Here is a 22735-nt window from a genome sequence, read left to right as displayed (position 1 = left end):
CTTTAACCAAAAGCAACTCTAAAAAACTTAAAAAAAACCAACAAATATTATTTAATCAGAAAGTACTTTTACTTTAGAAGCTTCTGAGGGGTGGGCAAGTTAGTCTGCAACAGGAACAACTTAAAAAAAAAACAAATAGTCTAGTAGAACCTTAAAGACTAACAAAACATGTAGATGGTATCATGAGCTTTCGTGGGCACAACCCACTTTTTCAAATGGGGGGGGGGAGTGTGAGAAGTCCAGATCCAAGAATAAATAAAGGAAGGGGAGAGATGGAGGGGGAGAAGGGAAAAAAAGAGAGACAGTAAGTAGATAGTTCAAATAGTTACAAGAGGCTGATAAGAACCATTAGCACCTTCATTGTTTGTTTGTTTGTGGAAGATAATGGTTTATACCATTTGCAAAAGAATTAAACTTGTGAATGAAGTTAAGTTCCAACTGTCTCTGTGTATTTCACTTGTGGAATTGGTCTGAAACAAAAGGTGACTTGGAGATCCATTGATGAGTGTCCAGGAAGATTAAACAACTGGTCTGGTAGCACTTTATAGACTAACAAAACATGTAGATGGTATCATGAGCTTTCGTGGGCACAGCCCACTTCTTCAGGTGACCGGAGTGTTCTCCAAGTGGTTTTTGTGTATTGTCTTTTTGGATATCTGATTTGTGTCCATTAATTCTTTCCCATAGAGACTCTTTTTTTTTTTTTCTTCCTCCCCTCCTTTTTCTCAATTCCTCCCCCCTTCCCATTTATTCTTGGATCTGGGTTGTGCCCACAAAAACATCTAAATGTTTTTTGTTAGTTTTTAAGGTGCGATTAGACTATTGGTTGGTTTTTAAGTTTTTCCTGTTACAGACTAATTCGGCTACCCCTCTGAAGCTTCTAAAGTAAAAGTACTTTCTGATTAAATAATGTGATAAATATGAATGTGATAAATAAGGCGCTGGCTTTAGCTTCAATAAAAGATGTTTTGTTTTAAAATAAACTTAAAAAATACTACATAAATTTCCTTGAACAGTCCTGTCTGAAATTGAAGCCTCACAGAAATAATTGGGACTTTTGTCATTAACTTCAGATTATTACCACAGGATTTAAAAGTTTACATTGAAACTCTTCATTCAGAGTGCAGCTCTTTTATGTCAGTGAGACTGTCAGGCACAATTTTGAATTTCCCAGCTTTTTTCAACACTCTGACACCTTAATTTACTGAAAGCTTGATTTGTTTTTTGTAAAGAGCATAACCCTTGGCTTGTGTAGTCAGGTGGTCCTTCTGTATAGTCTGTAGTCACTGGAATTGAAGTATAATTTAGGTGTGCAGTTATACACATCTTTTTAAATCAGGAACTTTAATATCTAAACAGATCTCAAAAAGGGCCATTATAATTTTGGCTTCCACTCCAATGTGCAGTCTTAACAGAATGATGAAGGATTAAATAAATGTGGATTTATCACTTGTGGATAGAAATGTCATTTAAATTAGAACTGGTTTAGGAGGGATACTTGTTCTGTTGCTGAATCTGCTGTTCTGGGAATTAAGGACATAAACTGACTGTGCTGGCAATCTGGAGCTGTTAATAAGTAGAACATTTTATTAAATTTTCAAGTAAAAAATTGAATATAATTGTTTTTACCTCATTCCTTAATTCCAGGAAGAAATTTTAAATACGTGTGTAGACACTATTAGTTTTGACTTTTCCATCAAGCATTTCCCCAAAGAATTAATTTGTTCTTATTCTTAAATAAAAACTGAAAAGTGGCTCGTGCACTGAATTAATTTTATTCAGAAATTTTACAAAAAAAGTACACATTTATGTATAAAAATTTAGAAAAATGGTAAATAGACATCTGCCATAAGTGATGGAAACAAATATCTAGCAGGTACTGACACAAGAAAATTAGAAACCTAGTAATGAATTCAATCTGGACCCACCTGGAAACGTCTTATGTACGTTTATTCTGCAAGTCACCCCATTAACCAAGCTGACTGTTTTCCTTTGTGTTCCTGTATCTGTAACATCACACTTTTGCCACCTATTCTTTTCACTTAGTGTGATTATTTTAATAATTACTATCAGCAAGCAGGACAGCAGTTGTTAGATTCTACTAAGAATGTTATTCGCTATCTTCATAAGCAGATCAAATTGTGGCAGACCTGTGATGGCAATGGTGAGTTAGTTAAAGAATATAAAGAACTTCCAAATTCCTGGGTATGGTATAAAGTCATTTTCTTAAAACTTACCACATATGCTAGATGCTGAATTAATGGACTTGGAGAAAGAGAGCCAGATCCTCAGCTGATGTAAATCAGCATCGCTTCATTGAAGCAAGCATGGCTTTGCTAACTTTCACTACCTGAGGATCTGACCCAGTGGTCTTCTGTGTACACATATAGCCCATATTGATCCCCTGCAACTTATGTGCATCTAGCTAGAATTGTAAGGGCCACCTGAGAAGGGTTATTTTGTTTTTGTTTTGTTTTTTTTCCAATTTCAGTGTCCATTGCTTTTTTATTTCTCCGGGTGGGTAGTTTAGGTTTATAAATGCTTGGTAGAGATCCTGAAGCTTCTGGTCTCTGTCAGTGGGATTAGAGCAGATGCGGTTGTATCGAAGGGCTTGGCTATAGACGATGGATCGTGTGGTGTTGGTTCAAGGTGGTAAAGATATTAAATTCCAATCATTTATTATAAGTAATGGTGTTTATTACATCAGAGGAAAATGGAAACTGCACATTTTAAACTTGCAGTTTCCTTCCAGTTCTTCTTCTCATCCCCATCAACAAAAGCATCAGGACAGCTGTGTGTCTCCCCCACCATTGGAAGAGCCTTTGGAGGGAAAGGTTTAAAACTGGAGATCCCTGGCCTCTCTCCTGTTTCTGTCCCCACTTTGTGTGTCTGCCATGTCTGGATAGCACAAGGTATTTTTTCTGGCTTGCAGGATAAATAATAAACATGTAGAATGAATACAAAGAATCTTTAAAAGTCTGGAAGATCATAGGAACCCTTCTTTTAGCCTAACTGTTAAGCTTTAGTCAAATATTAAGGTATTCCATGAGCAAAGTTTGGCTATTATTTGCAGACCTTTTAAAGATTCCTTGACTACAGCCTGTACATTCACAGTGGATACTCACAGTGATCCAAGAAGAAAGAAAAATCTCATTCCATGCATCATATGATTTAAATTTGAAGTTAATTATTTTCAACAAAAACCTTTCCAGATTTATATGCCTAACTTTCATTGATATTTATTCAAAAAGAAATGAGAGGAGGTCCAATTCTTCTGTATTTGTTCACACGTAATTCTGACTTCAGAGAGACACACTCATACATAATGACTACAGACTTGCAACTATCTGTTTATCCTTTATTTAACCTGGTTATTTAACATTTATATTTCAGTGACACCTTCTATTTAACACATGAACATTACATTGACAGCAGTCTGGGATGTACTGTTAATTTTGTCCCCTGAGACTAGATTTCTGTGTGGAAATTACTGTAACAAAATATATCACCAGACCTTCTCTGTTAGATGAATCTATTTATGGATATTAAATGCCCAGTGATTTTCTTTGGGGATTTTTGTGCCATGAAGAGTTCAGTGTCTAAACAAATGGACTATTGAGCTTATGAGGATTTAGGGAAAAGTTTACACTGGCATTTAAGACACACAAATGTATGAAAATTAGGTTCAATTGTTTTTACCAGCAGCAGAATAAAAGGTTGTTATGGTGTCTTTGTAACAGGCAGCAGAATGTGCTGGAAAGTTGTTTATCTTCCATTCTTCGTTGCCAACTGCTGAAGCACCAGGGAAGCTGAAAAATAGAGATGACAAAAAACTGGTCAATACAGATAAAGAGAAGGTATTGTCTATTTATAGCTTAAAATGAATTGAGAAGAAAATTGCAATGATTTTTGTTAGATTTCTTCAAATAATGGGTTGAATTTCAGTAACGGTGTATTAATGATTTAAGTTTATGAAGTTTGTATGAGTACTTTTGATCTACCTAGCACACATTAATGTTAATTTTAAGTCAGCAACAAAGTGATACTACCCTAAATCACCCCACTCCACCAAATAAATGAAGCCCATACAAGTGAAAAGGCCATTCCTTTTAACTAGGAATTTTAGTTACTGTGTCACCTCAATGCTTTGTTCTCTAGAAACTTATAAAATTAAGTTCTCACTACATTTTGAGCCTGTTTCCTAGAGCACAGATGATGAGCTGGTGGCTGGCATGGGTTTTAGAAGTGATGGCCTAATTCTTTATCTTAACAGTTGAACATCGGTGCCACCTGTACCAGTGTAATGAGTTCTTACATGTCCTAGAATCACACAGTTTGGTAGGCTCTGAGATTCAAAGGTTTCCACCATTATGAGTCAGGCTTCCCAAGCAACAGAAAAGGAATGTGCTATGTATTAAGATTCCAAGTTCATTTGTTCATTTAAGAGACAGGCAAGGAAGTAGCATTTCTTCAGTCTTCTTGCCTCCTTCCTCCCCCCCCCCCTCCAAAAAAAGCCATCAAGAAGCAGAGGAACAAAGCTGGGTCTTGCATTCCTCAGTGACAGACACCTTGCTTCTCCCATGACCAGACCACAGCCATGCTCTTCTTTCACAGTGACACATGCACCAACACCCAACTGTGTATCCTTTCCATTCTCACCCCCATTTAACGCTCACATTTCCACTCCTTCCAACAAAAGTTGGTCTCCACGCAAGTTTTGGTTGTGCCACCAGATGCCTTAGCAAAACTGCCCTCTGTGCTGGTTAATATCCCCCTCATATTCCAGGGCCTGTACTTAGCTATAAATTGAGAACTAAATTTTGCTCTGCTACATGCATAAAGTCGCCACTGATTTCAGTGGGAGTTGGGTATATGCAGCTGAAGGCTAAATTAGGGTCTCTAGCAGTTTTCATTCCATCATTTTTAATTTTCATGTAGACAGCTGAATTGTTAACATTATCAACAATAGCTTGAGCTATGTCCAGCGAGAAATTACCAAAATTTTAAATTCTCTGCAGATACTTTTCCAGCCTCAGGTGAATTTCTATGAGTCCCTGGCCAGAGATTGTGTGGCTAATGGCTGCTGCGTGAATCTATTCCTCTTCCCAAACCAGTATGTGGATGTAGCCTCGATGGGTCTTGTCACAATGTACACTGGAGGAACTCTTTACAAATACAACAATTTTCAGGTTAGTTCTAACAGATTCTTTAATTGCCAGAGAGTTGCTAGGAATTTACTGTTTTCTTTCCATTATAAAGGTGTACCTCCTACTCTAGCATAAAAAAATGAGTGACGCTGGAGAGACTGTGTGTTTCCCCTAGTGGACAGAATGCAAAACTTGGAAATGAGAAGTCTAACTCAAAGGCTTTGAAAAACTTCAGTCTCTTCAATCTCTGAAACCAGCTGGTTACTAACTTAAAATAAATCCTGCTTACCTAACTACATTAAGACATTTGAATTCATTGACTTATAAGCAGATGCAGCAATTACTGTTGAACATCACAAACAAATACTTCTATCCAAAAGGAAATGGGACAGCCTTTGGAAACAAATGAGAATCTAATCATATATTCAAAAAGTTTTGCGTATTTCCAAACATCCGCAGGAGTCACGGCTTTCCAGTAATGTTGCTTATAGGGTGAAATTCATTTCTGTGTAGAGGGGAGCCATATTTGAGAATTTCTGTAGGCAAGAGAGGATTTTCTCTGTGCACAAAATGATTTGAATATTTGTGGGGTTGTTTCTTGTCAAAACAAGCAAGAAAACATACAAAGTGCAAACAGTCCTGTCTGGGGCTTTGAAATGACACCGGTTGTCCACAAAGGGAATATCAGTGCAGCAGCTCAGTAATAGTCGATGGAATGCATCCTGTGGTATCCCTTTTGGGAGTAGAGGAATTCTAAATGTTCAAGATTGTAGAATTTTTGCTATTGAACTGGATGAATCTTGCACATTCTCATTTCTGTGCAAAAGTGAAATGCAGAATATTGCAGATGGCTCATTTTAAAGAGGATAATATTTTATATACACGCCCATTTAACAGAATACGGTATTTTAAAGACTGTATGGCATTTTTTGACTCTTTGCTGCCATCCAGTGGTAGATGTCAACTTTGGTTTTGATTTGTGTTTTTAGGTACATTCCGATGGTCCCCAATTTCTGAGTGACCTCAGAAAGGACATAGAAAAAAGAACAGGATTTGATGCAATCATGAGGGTTCGCACAAGTACAGGTAACACCCACCCTTTTGGATGAGAATTAACTTGAGTGCACATTTCAGTTTTATGGCATCATATTCATTAGTTCCTGAAGAATAGGATTGTTGAGAACTAACAGATCATAGTATTTTAAATAATAGCATGTTGGAAATTTTGTACAGGTTCTTTCTATGATGCCGTGTATTATTTTATACCTTGAGGGGCACTTCGCTAGAAAGCAGTGTGTGAAGAGTATACGCTTTTACATTTGAATATGCAGAGTTCTGCTTGTGTATGAAATTAATCTGCATATACAAATGCGGGTTTTGCTCATAGTACACGTATCTCCAGAGGTAGTGTTTCTGTAAATCACTTCTATCAACTGGTGTATACCCACTCGTTCCCAGGCTTTGTAAAATCCTCTGTTGTAGTCAAAAACTTGTTTTTTCAAATAATTTTTCCTACAAATATAGGGATTCCAGGGCCAGCTTTAAACAGGTCAGGTATCCAGAGGAGCACAAACTTTTCTGTGGATCTTGAAACACAGGACCAGTTCTGCAACAGCTCGTCCTTTGCTCTGGCTCAACTGCCAGATGGAGAGTGTCTTCTGTTACCATGCCTCTTTTTGGCAGTGAAAACAGAAGTGGCCAACTACTAGAGTACTTGAGGCTTCCCAGATGTTAAAGTCACTCTGAGAATGATTGAAAAAATAGTTCCTCTCCCTTCCTGCAGAGCATATTGAACATCAATAAATAATGGGTCACAAAGCCACATCACTTGCAAATGACAAATCAAAGTAAATTATGTTTTATCGGACTCCAGGTTTCAGGGCTACTGACTTCTTTGGTGCCATTTACATGAACAACACCACAGATGTGGAGATGGCAGCAATAGACTGCGACAAAGCAATAACCGTGGAGTTCAAGCACGATGACAAATTAAATGAAGACACTGGAGCCTTAATTCAGGTAACAAATGTTAGTTCTGTGTCCTTTCATTAAATAACGTGCAGGATTTATTTTTCAGTAATAATAAAATACCTCCCACTCATGGCATGGGTGTAGAGTATTGACTTGAGTCAGGAATAACTTATCTTGTACAAACTCAGTGCTGTCTTGCCAGGGATGTGCTGCCAATTAAGGTTCAGAGGCATGCTTTAATGAACAACAAAGTAGTAGTAATCTGCTATATAATTGTGTTTGTCTGTCTGTCCAAGAACTCCTAAATTGTAAGAGCTAGGCCCACCATATTTGGTATCCTCTTATCTTAACTTAAAGCAAAGTCATGGTTGGTTTGTGCACACACCCTCAGATTCATATAGGGATGCATAATATACCATACAGAAAAGAGACAATCACCAGGCAGGTGAAAGGGACTGTCTGTGCCCTCCCTCTGGGACTGCCCCAGACCCTGGCCTTCTACTCCCCAGGCACCCTTTAGGGATGGCGAAGCGGTAGAAAGCCTGCAGCTCCCCCATTCCAATTAATAGGGGGACATGGCTGGCTGTTTCCACTTGTCAGGGAGCAAGAGGAAAGTGCAGTTTGCTCTGTTGCTTCTCTAACTGGGGAACTAGGAGGCAGATGAACTTGGACTGCCCCAGTCCAGGCACATGCTGGAGCTGTAGTGGCCATAAGAAGCACTTCTTACTTGGCCCCAAGCTACTACAATGAGAGAGGGCTGGGGTAGTCTTCTCTCACTGGGGCAGCCTGCATACTGAACCCCTCATCCCAGCCCCACCCCAGGGAAATGATTTAAATGAAGAACAAAAAAAACTGGGAGGGGTGCATATCCCCTGGCTGGAGCAGTCCAGGTTCATCTGCCCCCTGGCTCCCCAGCCAGAGTGGAGAATGGAGCAAACTGCACTCCATTGATGAGGGGCACCCAAAATGCCAGCTAAATCTTCTATTGATATTAATAGAGTGCACCTCTTCCATCTGAGGATCTCAAAGTACTTAAGTCCCACAACTCTTCTTTGAGGTAGGTAAGCAGCATCTCCGTTTTATAGCTGGGTAGAGGGCGATTCATGGAATGAGATCCTGTTCACCATAAGTAGAGAAGGTAGAATCTGGCTGTAAATGACACTGTGACTAGCTGGCCACATAAAGCCAGGGAATTAAGTTCCCCATAAACTTCTGCCAGTGCAACATTTATGCAAACACTTCCCAATATGTTGACTTGCCTCATAGTTGTATTGGGCACAATTGGGGACTCAGTTGAAACTTCTGAAATCCATTTCATGTTTGACTTCAGCTTGTGTGAATCCTAGACATGAAATTCAAGGTGTGAATTCATTGTTGTGCCAACACCCTACTCACTTCTACGTGTTTCAGTACTAAAGAGGTAAACATTTCTGTAGATTCAGATTACTTTGTGTGAAAGCTAGATTATTTTAATTACGGATTTTTTAGAAAAGTTTATAAAATAACTTTAGGGTTTATTTTTAAAAATATTTCTCATTCTTAAAAAAATCCGTATAGAAGTACTCTCTATTGCATGTGTAGTTTATCGTCTCTCTAACTCAATGTAATTCAATTTTTATGTGGAAACCATTATTAACAATCAGCAACTAGGCTTATCTGTGAACATATACAAACATTGGGCCAACTTAATTCAATAAACTCTTCAGTTTCTTTGCTATTTCTCTGTTGGCAAGGGTAAGGTTTGGTCCTACACTTCCTCTGGAGAAGAGGCACAGAGCTCCTCTCCAGTGCCTGGAGAGCTCTTCTCCCAGGATCCACAAGCTTTGGGCAACCACATGGAAACCTCTTGCCCAAGCTCACAACTGCCTGCATCACAACTCCTGGAGAAGCCCCTCTCCTGCTCACAAGAAGTTCTATAGCACAGAGGTGGAAACTGTAATATGTGAGGTTGTACTTCAAGTTGAATTGGGGGAGTTTTGTTGCGTTTCTTTTTATGTAGTCTAACACTCCTGTTCAACTCCACCGCCTTGCCAGACAAGGCCTCTTCCTTACCTGGATCTACAGGCATTCATGGAAGTAGTGGGGGAGCATGGATGCACATCTAATGCACAAGAAATTAAATAGTTTTGAGTGCTCTGCTAACCAAGGCTGATGTCATCAATGCTCATGGTTTAGAACCAAAGTTAACAGGTGTTCCCAATAAAATGGGGATATTCTTGGAAATTTAAATTTAAAGATTGATTAGGGTTCAGAATTTTCTGCTGTTAAAGTTATTAGTGATGACTTTGATAGTTACATGCCTTAGAAGGATGCATCTCTCAATGAGTAATTGTCACCAGTTATAACTGCTTATTCATGACTTTTCTTTTTAACCCCCAGAAAATGATAGATTATGATCTTCGAAGCTAAGCCACAAAATTACCTAAACTGTTATTTTTTTGCTCTTTCTTCTGTCAAGCTCCTAGAAATCTAATGTATGATTCAGTAGTTAATCCTTGGGTAAATGCAGTTCATAAAACATAACAGGCCTTGGTATGTGTGAAATCATTTCCTAGGGCATAGTACAATATTGACATTGGATGTACATTCCTTGTAGAGTAATTTTAACATCTCCATTTCAAATGGGAGTTGTTCATTAAAGGTCTGATCAAGGCACACTGAAGTCAATGCACTTTTTCTATTTATTTTAGAGGGCTTTGGATCAGGCCCATCAATAATAAAACAATGACAATTTCATTCAGATTGCGAAAAGCATTACTGGGTACAATATTTAGATGAATATGGTTCAGGAAATATGTCTGACAAAAAGAAATCCTGTTCTCAATTCCTTTCTTATTTTATATCAGTTTCCCTAAATACTAGTGCCACATTTAAACAAAATAAAATTGGATTCTAGTGCAATGATAAAAAACTCTCGAATACAGCTTAACTTTATGCGACTGCGTTATTAATCTTTTCTTCATATTCTTTTCCTTCCTCCCTTTATTTTTATTATGTGATGACAGCAATAACGTGTTGTGTTGAATAGTTGTTAGATAGTTTTCTCCCTATTGTGTGGACTGTGTGTTCATTTACATTTACTTGCTGAACTGTTTTCTTTAATAAAGTTTTTCAAAATTTAAACGGCTAAAATCTTGTGACTTTTTAAAACAAAGTTGCTGCCAGTTCTTGCTGTTTTCCAATGATGTCATCTGTCTGTGGCACTGAGACCAGCAAGTTTTTTAATCACTCATGTTGTTGCTGTGTAAATTTTGAGATGAATTGTTTCTTTGATGGGTTTATATATCTATGTCTTTACATTGTGACTGTTGAGGAAATTGTTCCTATAGCTCATTAATATCTGATGAAAGTAGCTAGTCCATCCTCACATACAGCATCTGTCATTGTTGTTGCCTGTTGGAATTGTGAAGACCAGTTAGTATAAAATTAAAAAATCCATTAAAGTAAACTGTAGTGAAAACTAAAACTGTTCTTATCATTGCAGTTTGCTGTACTTTACACTTCGATAAGTGGGCAAAGACGACTCCGCGTACACAATATTGGCTTAAACTGTAGTTCCCAGTTAGCAGATCTCTACAAGAGTTGTGAAACTGATGCACTTATAAACTTTTTTGCTAAATCAGGTACATTTATGAACTCCCACTTATTTTTGCTTTAGAAAAAAAAATTATACATAGGAAACATGATTCTCCTCTAACTTACGCTGAAAAACTGAAGTCAGTGAAATCAATGGATTTACATCAGCATACAATACAGAAGAGATTCAAGACTGTATGTTTTTCAAGAAGCAGAGTTGTTTGTATCTGGAATATACTTAGACAAAGTTTGTATAGTACTGATTTATTTGAAAGTCAGGCAGCTGAAACAGATACTAATTTAAAATAGCTGCAGAAGCAATGTGACTTTCTTTAACATTGTATGCAGGTTTTACGTCTAATTTAGAACAGTAGTCAGCAAGTGATCAAGCATGATTTATTGTTGAATCCTGGAGACTGGTGGTGGAGTGGGGTTGCTAAAGCAGGCTTCCTGTCTTCCCTGACCCTACCCTGCACCTGAAGTGGCCAACATGTGGTCCAAAGGGAGGCCAGGAGGTTTCTCCACAGGGCTCTGCAAGCATTGCCCCTGCAGCTCCCATTGGCTGTGAATGGGGAACTGTTGCCAATGGGAGCTGCAGGGGGCAGTGCCTGAAGAGAGAGGCAGCATGCGGAGTATATGCCAGCCACAGGGGTGCATTGGCCTCTTTCGGGAGGATGTGGGGCTTAGCAGCAGCCCTGCTTCACTGCTACCATAGCTGGGAGCTGACATCTTAAACCTTCTCCCAGAGCCTGCACTTCATACCCCCTACTCCAGCCCTGGCCACCCCTCCCGCAGACAGCTCCCAATAGCCCCCCTGCACCCAAATGCTTTTCCAGAGTCCTCAGCTCCAGGCCATACTCCCTCCCAAACCCCTGGCTCAGCCTGGTAAAAGTGAGTGAAGAATGGGGAGAGTGAGTGGGGCAGGACTTCAGGGAAGGAATGGGATCCTTGGTTGCCCTTTAATTTAAAACAAAAATCTTAGGTGTAAGAAGGTTGGAGACCACTGCTTTAGGATGACCTTTTCCTTTATTTTGTAATTGCAGCTTTCAAAGCCATTTTAAGCCAGCCCTTGAAGACAGTCAGAGAGATCCTGGTGAATCAGACTGCTCGTATGCTGGCATGTTACAGAAAGAATTGTGCCACCCCATCTACAGTAAGCCAGGTAAAATGCAGTCCAAGGAAAATGCTCCATATTGGAGTTTGTACTAGAGTTAAATAACTTGCATTACAACAGCTGTGATGTCAGATGAAAATTTCAGAGCAAGGTTTAATTTCCTTTCATCCTGAATAATTTCTTTTTTTTAAAGAAAAGCAGTGATTGATTATAAGAAGAGTTATGAAAGTGCACTGGTATTTCTCACTATCATATTTTAGTGATAGAAATGTAGCCGTGTTAGTCTGGGGTAGATGAAGCAAAGTGCAGGACAATGTAGCACTTTAAGACTAACAAGATGGTTTATTAGATGATGAGCTTTCGTGGGCCAGACCCACTTCCTCAGATCACACTTTGTAACACACTAACCCTACTTTTTGTCCTATGACTACAGAGGTGCTAATGGACCATACTATCTTGAATGATCCATTAGAATACTTGTTAAATTCTATTTGACCTTGTATTAGCTGTGAGGCACTAAATACCTTTCCCAGAACTGAAGAACAGCTCTTTGTAGGGAAAGCCCATCTCTCCCCATGTCATTATGTATTTAGCAAATATGCTAACTATAGAGCAATATGTAGATGAGGAGGGAAGTGCATTCTCTAGTTTGGATGTTCTTTAATATTGCCAGCCAAGGAGCAACTAGTCTAAAAGGGCTTTCCGCAAATCCTTGTATCTTGTTTGTAGTTTCCACCAGGGGGTTAGTACCAGTGTAGTAACCAGCCACACTCTGGAATTGAATCCAGATTAAATGAAATGCTACTTTAACTTGTAAAAAGAAGACTCATACTTTTCACAATACTGCATGGTGGTCTACTCTGAAGGTAAAGTAGTGATTAGTCAGGACACCTGTGGCATGTTGGTTTGCTTTAAATGCCTTTTCTGTATAATAATACCTTTAGGATATTTATGCCTTTACAGTGTGATCTACTTGAATAGGCATAGGAGTGGGGATTCAAGAGCTGGATTCTGTTCCTGGTGCCCCCACTGGCCTATTGGGTGACCTTAGGCAAGTCACTTAATAGCTCTGTGCCTCAGTTTTCCCATCTAAAGAAGGATATTTTACATTATTTCCATTACATAATTAACATCTTTTTTTTCCTTCCTTGAAGAGGAACCCAGCAATTTATTGGAGTGATGATTATACTGAGTAATAAAATTATAATTGTTAGTTTATTTTGTTAAGTTACTCGGTGCCCATTCAAGCATAAAGGATATTTGTAACCACACTGGCATTTTAAATGTTAATTGTTTTAAGTTGATTTACAACAGGCTGATGTTTTATTGTGAGCATCACATTTTCATACTGAATAAAATACAGGACTATGTAGCACTTTAAAGACTAACAAGATGGTTTATTAGATGATGAGCTTTCGTGGGCCAGACCCACTTCCTCAGATCAAATAGTGGAAGAAAATTGTCACAACCATATATACCAAAGGATACAATTTAAAAAAAATGAACACACATGAAAAGGACAAATCAAATTTCAGAACAGAAGGGGGATGGAGGGGGGGGAAGGTAAATGTCTGTGAGCTAATGATATTAGAGGTGATAATTGGGGAAGCTGTCTTTGTAATGGGTAAGATAATTAATGTCTTAGGTTTAAACAAAGTGTAAAGTGTGAAATTTAAGCATGAATGACAGTTCAGAGGATTCTCTTTCAAGTGTGGTGTGAAAAGGTCTTTGAAGCAGGATGCAGGTACTCAAGTCATTGAGACAATGTCCTTTCTGGTTGAAATGGTAAGAAACTGTTTTTTCTTTGTGATCCTGCCTAATATCTGTTTTGTGGGCATTAATCCTTTGGCGAAGTGTCTGAGATGTTTGTCCAACGTACATAGCAGACGGACACTTTCGACACATGATAGCATAAATTATATTTTTGGATGCACAGGAATATGTGTTCTTGATCTTGTATCCTTTGGCATATATGGTTGTGACAATTTTCTTCCACCATTTTTATACTGGTACACCAAGATGTTGCATTCTGTGCTCAAATAGGGATGTAAGCGACTACTCACTTCCCCTCCCCCCTTGCTGCCTCTATCAGTCTGGGGGCGGGGGAGGGCGAAGAGGAGCTAGTGCTGGGGAGAACCGGTTTAAAAATTGGTTCACCCCCCTCCCCCAGCACCGTCTTTGCGGGGGGCAGGTGAGGCAGAGGAGTAGTGGAGACCCAGTGCCAGCCGGGAATCAGTTGATTCCCTGCTTGCGTCCAGTCACAGATGTTGCACCTCTGCTTTTTAAATGTATTAAGAGTTGGCAGGAAGCTAACCCCACTGAGCCCCCCCCCCCCCAGTTATCGACTAGTCAATTACAGTAACTTTAACATCCCTATGTCTAAGGGTACGTCTAGAGGCATGTAGATTAGGCTACCATACATAGTAAAATGAAGCGGCGATTTAAATAATCGCTGCTTCATTTAAATTTACATGGCTGCCGCGCTGAGCCAACAAAGAGCTGATCAGCGACAGCCAACAAAGAGCTCTGGTGACAGCGGCATGTAGTCTAGACGTACCCTATGTGCACATTAGAATGACGTTCTGCTCTCATTATGCCTTCAGGTGCTGGTCTGTTTACTATTGACGTAATATCATTCTCCATCATTCTCTTACAAAACTGGGAGAGGAAGAAGCTCAAGTAACTTCTGCATTTTGTTAGTGCTTAATTACTGACTCTAAATACTTATCTTTGCGATTTCTTTGCAAGCAGCTGCTTCAGATAGTCCTGAGTCAGCTAAAATAACACTAATTATTTCATAATTAAAATATCTTAAAAATAAATGGTAAAAGATTGTTTAGGAGAAGCTTAGAAATTCAATCCATTGAGTATATTAAATAAAGATCTTTATCTTTCAGCTTATCCTTCCTGATGCGATGAAGGTGCTGCCAGTTTATATTAATTGTTTATTAAAAAACTGTGTGCTAGTTGGCAGACCAGAAATTCCAACAGATGAAAGAGCTTATCATAGGCAGTTGGTCATGTCTATGGATGTTGCTGATACCCAGTTGTTGTTCTATCCACAGCTTCTTCCAATTGTAAGTATACATTAATAGTGAATTTTTTTCTAGTGGGGAAACTGTTTTTATGGGGTTTCAGTAAAAGTGATTCTTGGCTCAGACATGCAGAATTAAATTATCTGACTATGTGTATGTGCACAAAGTGTTTGTTTTGTATTGAGTGTTTCCATGTTGTAGAGGTACTGTCTTGCTTTTGTTGCTACATGTAGTCTTCAGCTGATCAAGCAGATTGAAATTTCAGTCTGAAAATGACTTGAGAAAGTTACTAACCAGAAAAAATAACTCCACAGCAACTGAGGACAATGAGACTGCATATACACAGATATAATCACTTTAACAAACTATCTAGACATTTGGGGCAAAGAGTGGATGCTTTTGTTTTGCTCAATATTGTGCTAACCTTGCTGAATTGTTTTCTTCATGTTGTTTTTTTCTAATTCAGTATTAAATGATGCTTACATTGTTAATTAACAGTTTTATTGGAATTTTAAAGAATTCCTGAATTAGAGGTAGTAAAAGATGACTATAGTCCACTTATGCACAGGAAGTTCTGTCTTTCAGAAATAATTGGCATGAGCAGAAGTATCAGAGGGGTAGCCGTGTTAGTCTGAATCTTCATAAACAACGAGAAGTCCTGTGGCACCTTATAGACTAACAGATTTATTGGAGCATAAGCTTTTGTGGACAAAGACCCACTTTGTCACATAGGATCATAGAGCTGGAAGAGACCTCAGAAGGTCATCAAGTCCAGCCCCCTGCCCAAGGCAGGACCAATCCCAACTAAATCAACCCAGCCAGAGCTTTGTCAAACAAACTTAAAAACCTCTAGGGATGGAGATCCCATTTCTTCCCTAGGTAACCCATTCTAGTGCTTCACCACCCTCCTAGTGAAATAGTTTTTCCTAATATCCAACCTAGACCTCCCCCACTGTAACTTGAGACCATTGCTCTTTGTTCTGCCATCTGTCACTACTGAGAACAGCCTCTCTCCATCCTCTTTGGAACCTCCCTTCAGGAAATTGAAGGCTGCTATCAAATCCCCCCTCACTCTTCTCTTCTGCAGACTATACAAACCCCTGAGCCTTTCCTCGTAAGTCATGTGCTTCAGCCCCCTAATCATTTTGGTTGCCCTCTCCAGTCCTTTCTATAGTGGGCGACTCAGAACTGGACACAATACTCCAGGGCTGTGTCTAGACTGGCCAGTTTTTCCAGAAAATCTTGCCAGCTGTCTACACTGGCCACTTGAATTTCCGCAAAAGCACTGACTTCCTACTGTAAGAAATCAGTGCTTTTTTGCGGAAATACTATGCTGCTCCCATTCATGCAAAAGTCCCTTTTGCGCAAAAGGGCCAGTGTAGACAGCTCAGATTTGTTTTCCGCAAAAAAGCCCCGATCGCGAAAATGGCGATCGGGGCTTTTTTGCGCAAAAGTGCCTCTAGATTGGCCACAGACGCTTTTCCGCAAGAAATGCTTTTGCGGAAAAGCGTCCGTGGCCAATCTAGACGCTCTGTTCCGAAAATGCTTTTAACGGAAAAGTTTTCCCTTAAAAGCATTTCCGGAAAATCATGGCCGTCTAGATGTAGCCTTAGTGTATTCAAAGTAGGGATGTAAGTGACTAGTCAACTAGTGACTTGACTAGTGGCTTCCCCCACCCCTGTTGCCTCTATCAGAGACAGTAAGGGGTGGGGGGAGCCGGCTTAAGTCAGTTTGCCCCTTCCCCCACGAAGACAGTGCTGAGGGGGAGGCATAGTGAGGGACCGAGCACAAGCAGAGAATAAGCTCTTAATACATTTAAAGAGCAGGGTTAACTCCTGTAGTTTTCCCCTCTTATCGAGTAATCGATTTAACATAATTTAACATCCTTAAATCAAAGTTGTCTGCTTGCATCAGTGATTAAGTTTTTACCACTGCCAGCTTTGCAGAGGCAGTACAACTATGAGAACAATGAGCTGAGTACTTTGCTTGCAAATCATTGACAGGATTGTTAACTAAATTCCAGTCAAAATTGTGCAACCCCGATGTCTCTGATTAGACAGCAAGGCACATCAATATAGTACAAGAGTAGTCTAGCAAACTCTTTGGCTGTGTCTAGACTGGCAAGTTTTTCTGGAAAACCAGCTGCTTTTCCAGAAAAACTTGCCAGCTGTCTACACTGGCTGCTTGAATTTCCGGAAAAGCACTGACTGTCTCATGTAAGATCGTCAGTGCTTTTCCGGAAATACTATGCTGCTCCCGTTCGGGCAAAAGTCTTTTTCCGAAAGACTTTTTGTGCAAAAGGGCCAGTGTAGACAGCACAGTACTGTTTTCCGCAAAAAGCCCCGATCGCAAAAATGCTTTTGCGGAAAAGCATTCTGCCAATCTGGACGCGCTTTTCTGAAAATGCTTTTAACAGAAAAGTTTTCCGGAAAATCATGCCAGTGTAGATGTAGCCTTTGGCTTAAGGAATCGATCAGGGGCAGTGATGTTTGAGCCAGAAAGAACACAGAGTCTTCCAAAACTTAAATTGAGAAAACTGGAAAGGAGTAATTGAGAGATAATAAATGTATGATCTAAAATGCCATTTTTTCATAGCTACACTGAAAAAGGAAATTGCACATTAAGAAGCTTCTTTATAGGACTTTTAAGGCATGTCTATACAGCGGTGGAACTCGAGTTAAGGTACACAACTTCAGCTACATCAGTTGCTTAGCTTAAGTCAAAATAGCTTAATTTGGCTTTTGACACTATCTACACAGCAGGAAGAGCACTTTTCCTCCGACTTCCCTTACTCTTCGTGAAACAAGGGTTACAGGAGACACAGTAAGAAGTCCTCCAGTGCAGATGCATGCTCTGTTACTCTGGAATAACAGCAGTTACTCTGAAATAGTGCTGCTGTGTAGATGTACCCTTTGTAAACTTAGCTACACTAAAAGACTGGCAGAATTCACAACTCTTCTTCCCCTTATCCTACAGCACACTATGGAAGTAAAGAGTGATGCTTTCCCGATGGCTGTCCGTTGCTCAGAGGAACGTCTGTCTGAAGGAGGAGTATTCTTCTTGGCAAATGGGCTAAATATGTTCTTGTGGCTAGGAGTCAGTGCCCCCCCAGAACTTATTCAAGGGATCTTTAATGTGCCATCCTTTGCACACATCAGCACAGAGGCGGTGAGTACATTGGCATGGAGGGGACAGGACTGGTCTGCAGAAAACTTATATAAATGGGAAGTGGTACAATAGTTACACCACTGAGACCATAACTTGAATAGAAAGGAGAGTGTAGGTAGTCCAGTCAGTGGCTCTTACTTTACCCTTCCAGGGGCCAGTAGCATAGGGGATGTGGCTGGGGAAAGAGATCCTTTTTGCCCCCATAATTCCCAGTGGCTGTAACAGCCACTTGGATACACTGGCCACCAGTGCAGGTAAGAGCACCTAAACTGTGCTGGATGATGACCAGCTCAACACAAAGTGATCAAAGGAGCACGGAAGACCACCTTTTGGCACTACCATTTCAATTCAGCTGAGGCTCTATCCCCCCATTGGTAGTAAAGTCACCTTAACCTCTACATTTCCTTATGATGACACACTAAGACACAATGCTAGATTTGCAAGGGCTAACACTAACCTGCAACTTCAAATGCTAGTTCACAATCCAACTTATTTGCATTATTAATAGAGGAAAGGCACCAAGGACAGCTTCAGAACTTCTCTCAAGAGAAAAGTAATCCCATCAAATGACAGACTGAAATAATTTGGCATTGTGGTGATGGGGCAGGAGCACAGCATGCTGGGCTGGAGCACAGTTGCTAAAATCTGACTACAGTTCCACCACACTGCTGCTACATCAATCTAGACTCTCTCTTACCTCCCCAACCTATTCAGAGCCTGGAAACCATCCAAATATGGTTCAAGTCTTCCCAGTACCCACAGGGCAAAGTACTCACTGCACAGCAATTGCACCGGCTCTGCTTGTGCAGTTTTACTACTAGTATTTAGTAGTAGAGAGCCCTGCAGAGAACCTCAACTTTTCCATGAATTTATCCTGAGCAAAAATGCTACATATTTGTTCATGGTGACAAAGTACATTTCCTATTCAGTGCCATCGAGGGTATTACTTTTGAAATTGCCTCCAATAGCATGAACCAAAAAAAGTATCACACAGTATAGGCAGAGTTAAGACAAAAGTGAAAAATGTTAGCTCTGAACTTCCCCTCTCATGACAACACTATGTTCTACTTATCTTTGAATAAATGCCATTACGTTGCATATAATCGCCATGGGTTGAGTATTTAAATAACTTCTGTGTTAGTTGTCCCACTGGAAAGCTGATATTTCATTGAAGGCATGCAGTTGAATTCATCTGCATAGATCTGGCCATTGGTATATCTTCCTGTTTGAAATGGGAATTGGTTACACCTTTCCACAATCAAAAAGTATAATTTTATTAGGTCTCTGAAAGCCTTTCCTACAAAACATATACACAGCCCTCTTAATGTTCTTAGTCACTAATGTTATCATTAACCCTTCAAATGATGTGTGTAGCCATATAACCACTCATCTTGTAATTCTGTTAGACTCTACTCCCTGTAGCGGACAATCCCTACTCAAAGAAGCTCAGATCAATAATGGATTACATCCAGAGCAAAAGGCCTTACACCATGAAGGTAGGAGAGAAAAAAAATTGTGGGTTTTTTTGTTGTTTTTTTTCAAGTAACTCAAGTCAGAATTCTTGTCCATGAAAAATACTTGTGCAGTGCTGGCACCTTTGTTACAGGTTATAAGTTTCCAGTCAAAGGGTCCCCTGTCCACAAATCCTTCTAACTGCATGGGCTTTTGACTTACTCAGGCCTTTCCCCTGATCCAGGGCATGCTGATGATCAGTCTATTTTTTTCTTGCTGGGTAAGAATTGTAGCTCTTGTCCAGAGGGAGTTCCATTCTGCTTCCACTGCTGTCCACATCAGTTTTACTATTGATTTAAATAGTAGCAAAGTCAGGCAGATATAGCACACTTTCCGTAAATGCCACAATAAAGCTGTAAAAGCTGGTAAAAGTCTCCCCTGCTGGTAAATACTCAGCAAATCAAGCAGTTCACTTGCAGTAATTAAAAAAAATCAATCTGGTGTTTTGAATGGGCTTGCATGTGAACTGAACAGACGCGGATTGATTTAGGGCAAGATCAAAAAATGGGTGTTTAGGCTGTTCCACAATACTAACACATTATAGGATAGTACTGCAGATACTAAGTCACCATTAAGGTTATACTATTACATCCAAACTGTGCATGCACTGAAGCTTATGAAGATGTAGTAGTATGAATTGCACATGGCAGCCTGACTTCCCAGTGTACATAGGTGCTTGTGCAGCCCTCATGGTCATTTTTAGTAAGCTGGCTGGATCAGTTAGCCTGGGGTGTCTGATTTACACTCTGTACTCCCGCAGAATAGTTGGTAGTGCTAAACTCACTGGAGACCCTATTTTCAGATCAATAGTTTTAACAAAAGCTTACTATATCCTGAATAATCAATATTTCTCATTCCAGCTGCAAATAGTAAAGCAACGAGAACAGGCAGAGATGCTTTTTCGACAATACCTGGTGGAAGACAAAAGTGTTTACGGTGGAGCTTCTTATGTCGATTTCCTATGCTGTGTCCATAAAGAGATCTGTCAGTTGCTTAACTAAAGGAAGCTAGACATATACTTCATCAGATATTCCTTGCATTTGTAAAAGGGACTTTTCATTTGGTGACTAACTCCAAGTAGTGCTTTACTAAACTTTTCCTAATCTACTTTTTGTACAGTTTCTAACTTCACATATTAGTGCTCATTTTGAGTATGTAGTCAACCTTATTAATATGTAGAATAGGAAATTCTGCACTCAGGTATAAATCTTTTAGGATGGTCTCTAAAGAGTGTCTGAAAGATGAAAATCTTGCTAAGCTGAAACCAGATAGGTTATATTTCCTACATATTCATGGAACATTCCAATATTCTCAATTATCCAATTGATTTTTTGCTATACATTTACATTTTAATCAACTTAATTAAACATGGAAAAAGTGCAAGTGAATAAAAATCCAGTTTGCAATATGTTCAAGGGGGCTTCTGCAGTGAGTTCCTTTTTGGTTAAACTTAAAAACCTAACAAAACATGTAGATAATCTGAAGAAGTGGGTTGTGCCCATGAAAGCTCATGATACCATCTACATGTTTTGTAAGTCTCTAAGGTGCTACATGACTAGCTGCTGTTTACGTTTTTCCAGTTAGTCTGTAACTCAGCTACCCCCTCAACCTTTTTTGGTTATCGTTGTGTGGGGCAGCTGGGGATGTTTTATGGTCCCTTAAAATATCTAGAGCTAATTCTGGCTCACCTTCCAGTATGAAGCAAGTTGTTCAGATAGCTTGTCCATGTCCAGAAAACAATCACCACAAAATGCACTACTCGTCTTAGGCTTACATGGCTCTTTCTTCCCCCATGAATCATGGCACTTCATACTGAACTACTTCTCTTTAACTAGTGCAGAGCTAAAGGTACACATGCCAGTCCTACTCTAGAACAGCTTTTATGCAAGACTACAGCCTTCTTTAAAACACTTCACTAAAAGGTTTACCATAGGAGTGCATTAATAATGGTGATCTAGGCTAACTTTGCACAGGGTGAGAGTGGAAAGTGTTGTCCAGGACAACCTTGCTGTTAAACAGGTTAGGCTTCAGACGTGACATAGGGTCAATACTGAAGTTTTGATATTTGTTTCAGATGACCTGGCTCTGTATATAAGTGAGACAGGGTGCAATGGGCTACCTCCAATGACTTACATCCATGTGTGGATAGTCAAGGCTACAGCAGTAAAAAGTCCATCTATAGCTAGCCCCATCTCTTTGGTTTCCCATTATGCTCAGGAAATATATACATGACAGAAGTTGGCCCATGAAAACCACAGTAATAAATACAACAAAAACTACCCTCGATTTGGTGGATACATTTCTCTGCCCTTATGAATCTTTTCTTTAATAACTGTAAAATGAGTCATTTACTACATACTTCAACAATAGTAAATTTGGCCTACTTCCTATAAAAAGGTTTCTAATTCTGAAAATGTAACTATATTACATCTAATTTAATATAATATGGACTATTATAATCCTTATTCACCAACTGGAATATTCATTGATTTTAACTTAAGAAAAATCTGCAATATGGTCTAAATATGTATCTTTTTGGAACTTCAAGGACTATAAGCACTTAATTTAACCAAAGGTCACATATGATGCTGGAAGCAACATTGTTATTTATTTACATACCAGTTATGTATTTCTGTGATGATTTAATTCAAAGACATTTGCTTTTAAAAAAAACCCAACCTAGATCACTGATTGGTATCAAAGGCAATGGCTAAAAGACTAAAAGGCAGTTTAAGTTTTCTATTGATTACATTTTCCTCATATGAAACTGTTACTGCATTAAATACAAGAGAAGAACATAATGATAAAGCTCACCTGCAGAGCTTGTCTCAACAACTTGGAACTCTCTCTGCACAAACACCATGGAAGGAAAGCAAACAGCCCTCAAAGTGTGATAAACTTTAGAAGCCTGCAAAAAAATTGTGCCTTTTAAAAAAATATTTTAGCATGTCAAGTAAATTAAAAGATGATGTAATGTTGTTGGTTCAAGAGGATACAAAGAGTTCAGAGCTCTCTTGACCAAGCTGGGGTATTCAAAAGGACATAGATGAAATTCAACTGGCAACTAAATCTGTTATTTCTTCACATAGCTGAAAATTTGTATAAGAGGTTTGTAGCTATTCCAATTCAGTGTACATTATGAATTACACCAGCAACTTTTGAAAAAATGTAAACAAATGTTTATTAAATATCATTACTATCGTGTGTTATTG

General features: G+C 39.3%; 1 protein-coding gene and 1 long non-coding RNA gene across 3 annotated transcripts in view; one reads left to right on the top strand and one right to left on the bottom strand.

Moving 5' to 3' along the window:
• SEC24D (SEC24 homolog D, COPII component) overlaps nt 1-22727 on the top strand; it is a 100834-nt gene extending 78107 nt beyond the window's left edge. The window contains exons 14-23 of the mRNA XM_006112609.2: nt 3741-3857; nt 5019-5189; nt 6137-6233; nt 7021-7166; nt 10603-10741; nt 11738-11856; nt 14706-14885; nt 17820-18011; nt 19418-19507; nt 20384-22727. Of these exons, the coding sequence (XP_006112671.2) occupies nt 3741-3857; nt 5019-5189; nt 6137-6233; nt 7021-7166; nt 10603-10741; nt 11738-11856; nt 14706-14885; nt 17820-18011; nt 19418-19507; nt 20384-20524 (1392 nt within the window). The 3' untranslated portion in view covers nt 20525-22727. The remainder of the gene's footprint in view (nt 1-3740; nt 3858-5018; nt 5190-6136; nt 6234-7020; nt 7167-10602; nt 10742-11737; nt 11857-14705; nt 14886-17819; nt 18012-19417; nt 19508-20383) is intronic.
• On the bottom strand, nt 3680-4470 carry LOC142829570 (uncharacterized). 2 transcript variants are annotated; one of them, XR_012904094.1, is made up of 2 exons: nt 4183-4470; nt 3680-3809 (listed from the first exon to the last, which is right to left on the bottom strand). It is a non-coding gene; the product is annotated as an uncharacterized LOC142829570 (long non-coding RNA). The 2 variants fall into 2 exon arrangements; XR_012904093.1 differs by having other exon boundaries at nt 4186-4470.
• Nucleotides 22728-22735: the final 8 nt, after the last annotated feature.

Source organism: Pelodiscus sinensis, chromosome 5 (assembly GCF_049634645.1).
Source record: "Pelodiscus sinensis isolate JC-2024 chromosome 5, ASM4963464v1, whole genome shotgun sequence".
NCBI classification, from domain to species: domain Eukaryota; kingdom Metazoa; phylum Chordata; order Testudines; family Trionychidae; genus Pelodiscus; species Pelodiscus sinensis.
This window is presented reverse-complemented; position numbering and strand designations above follow the sequence as displayed.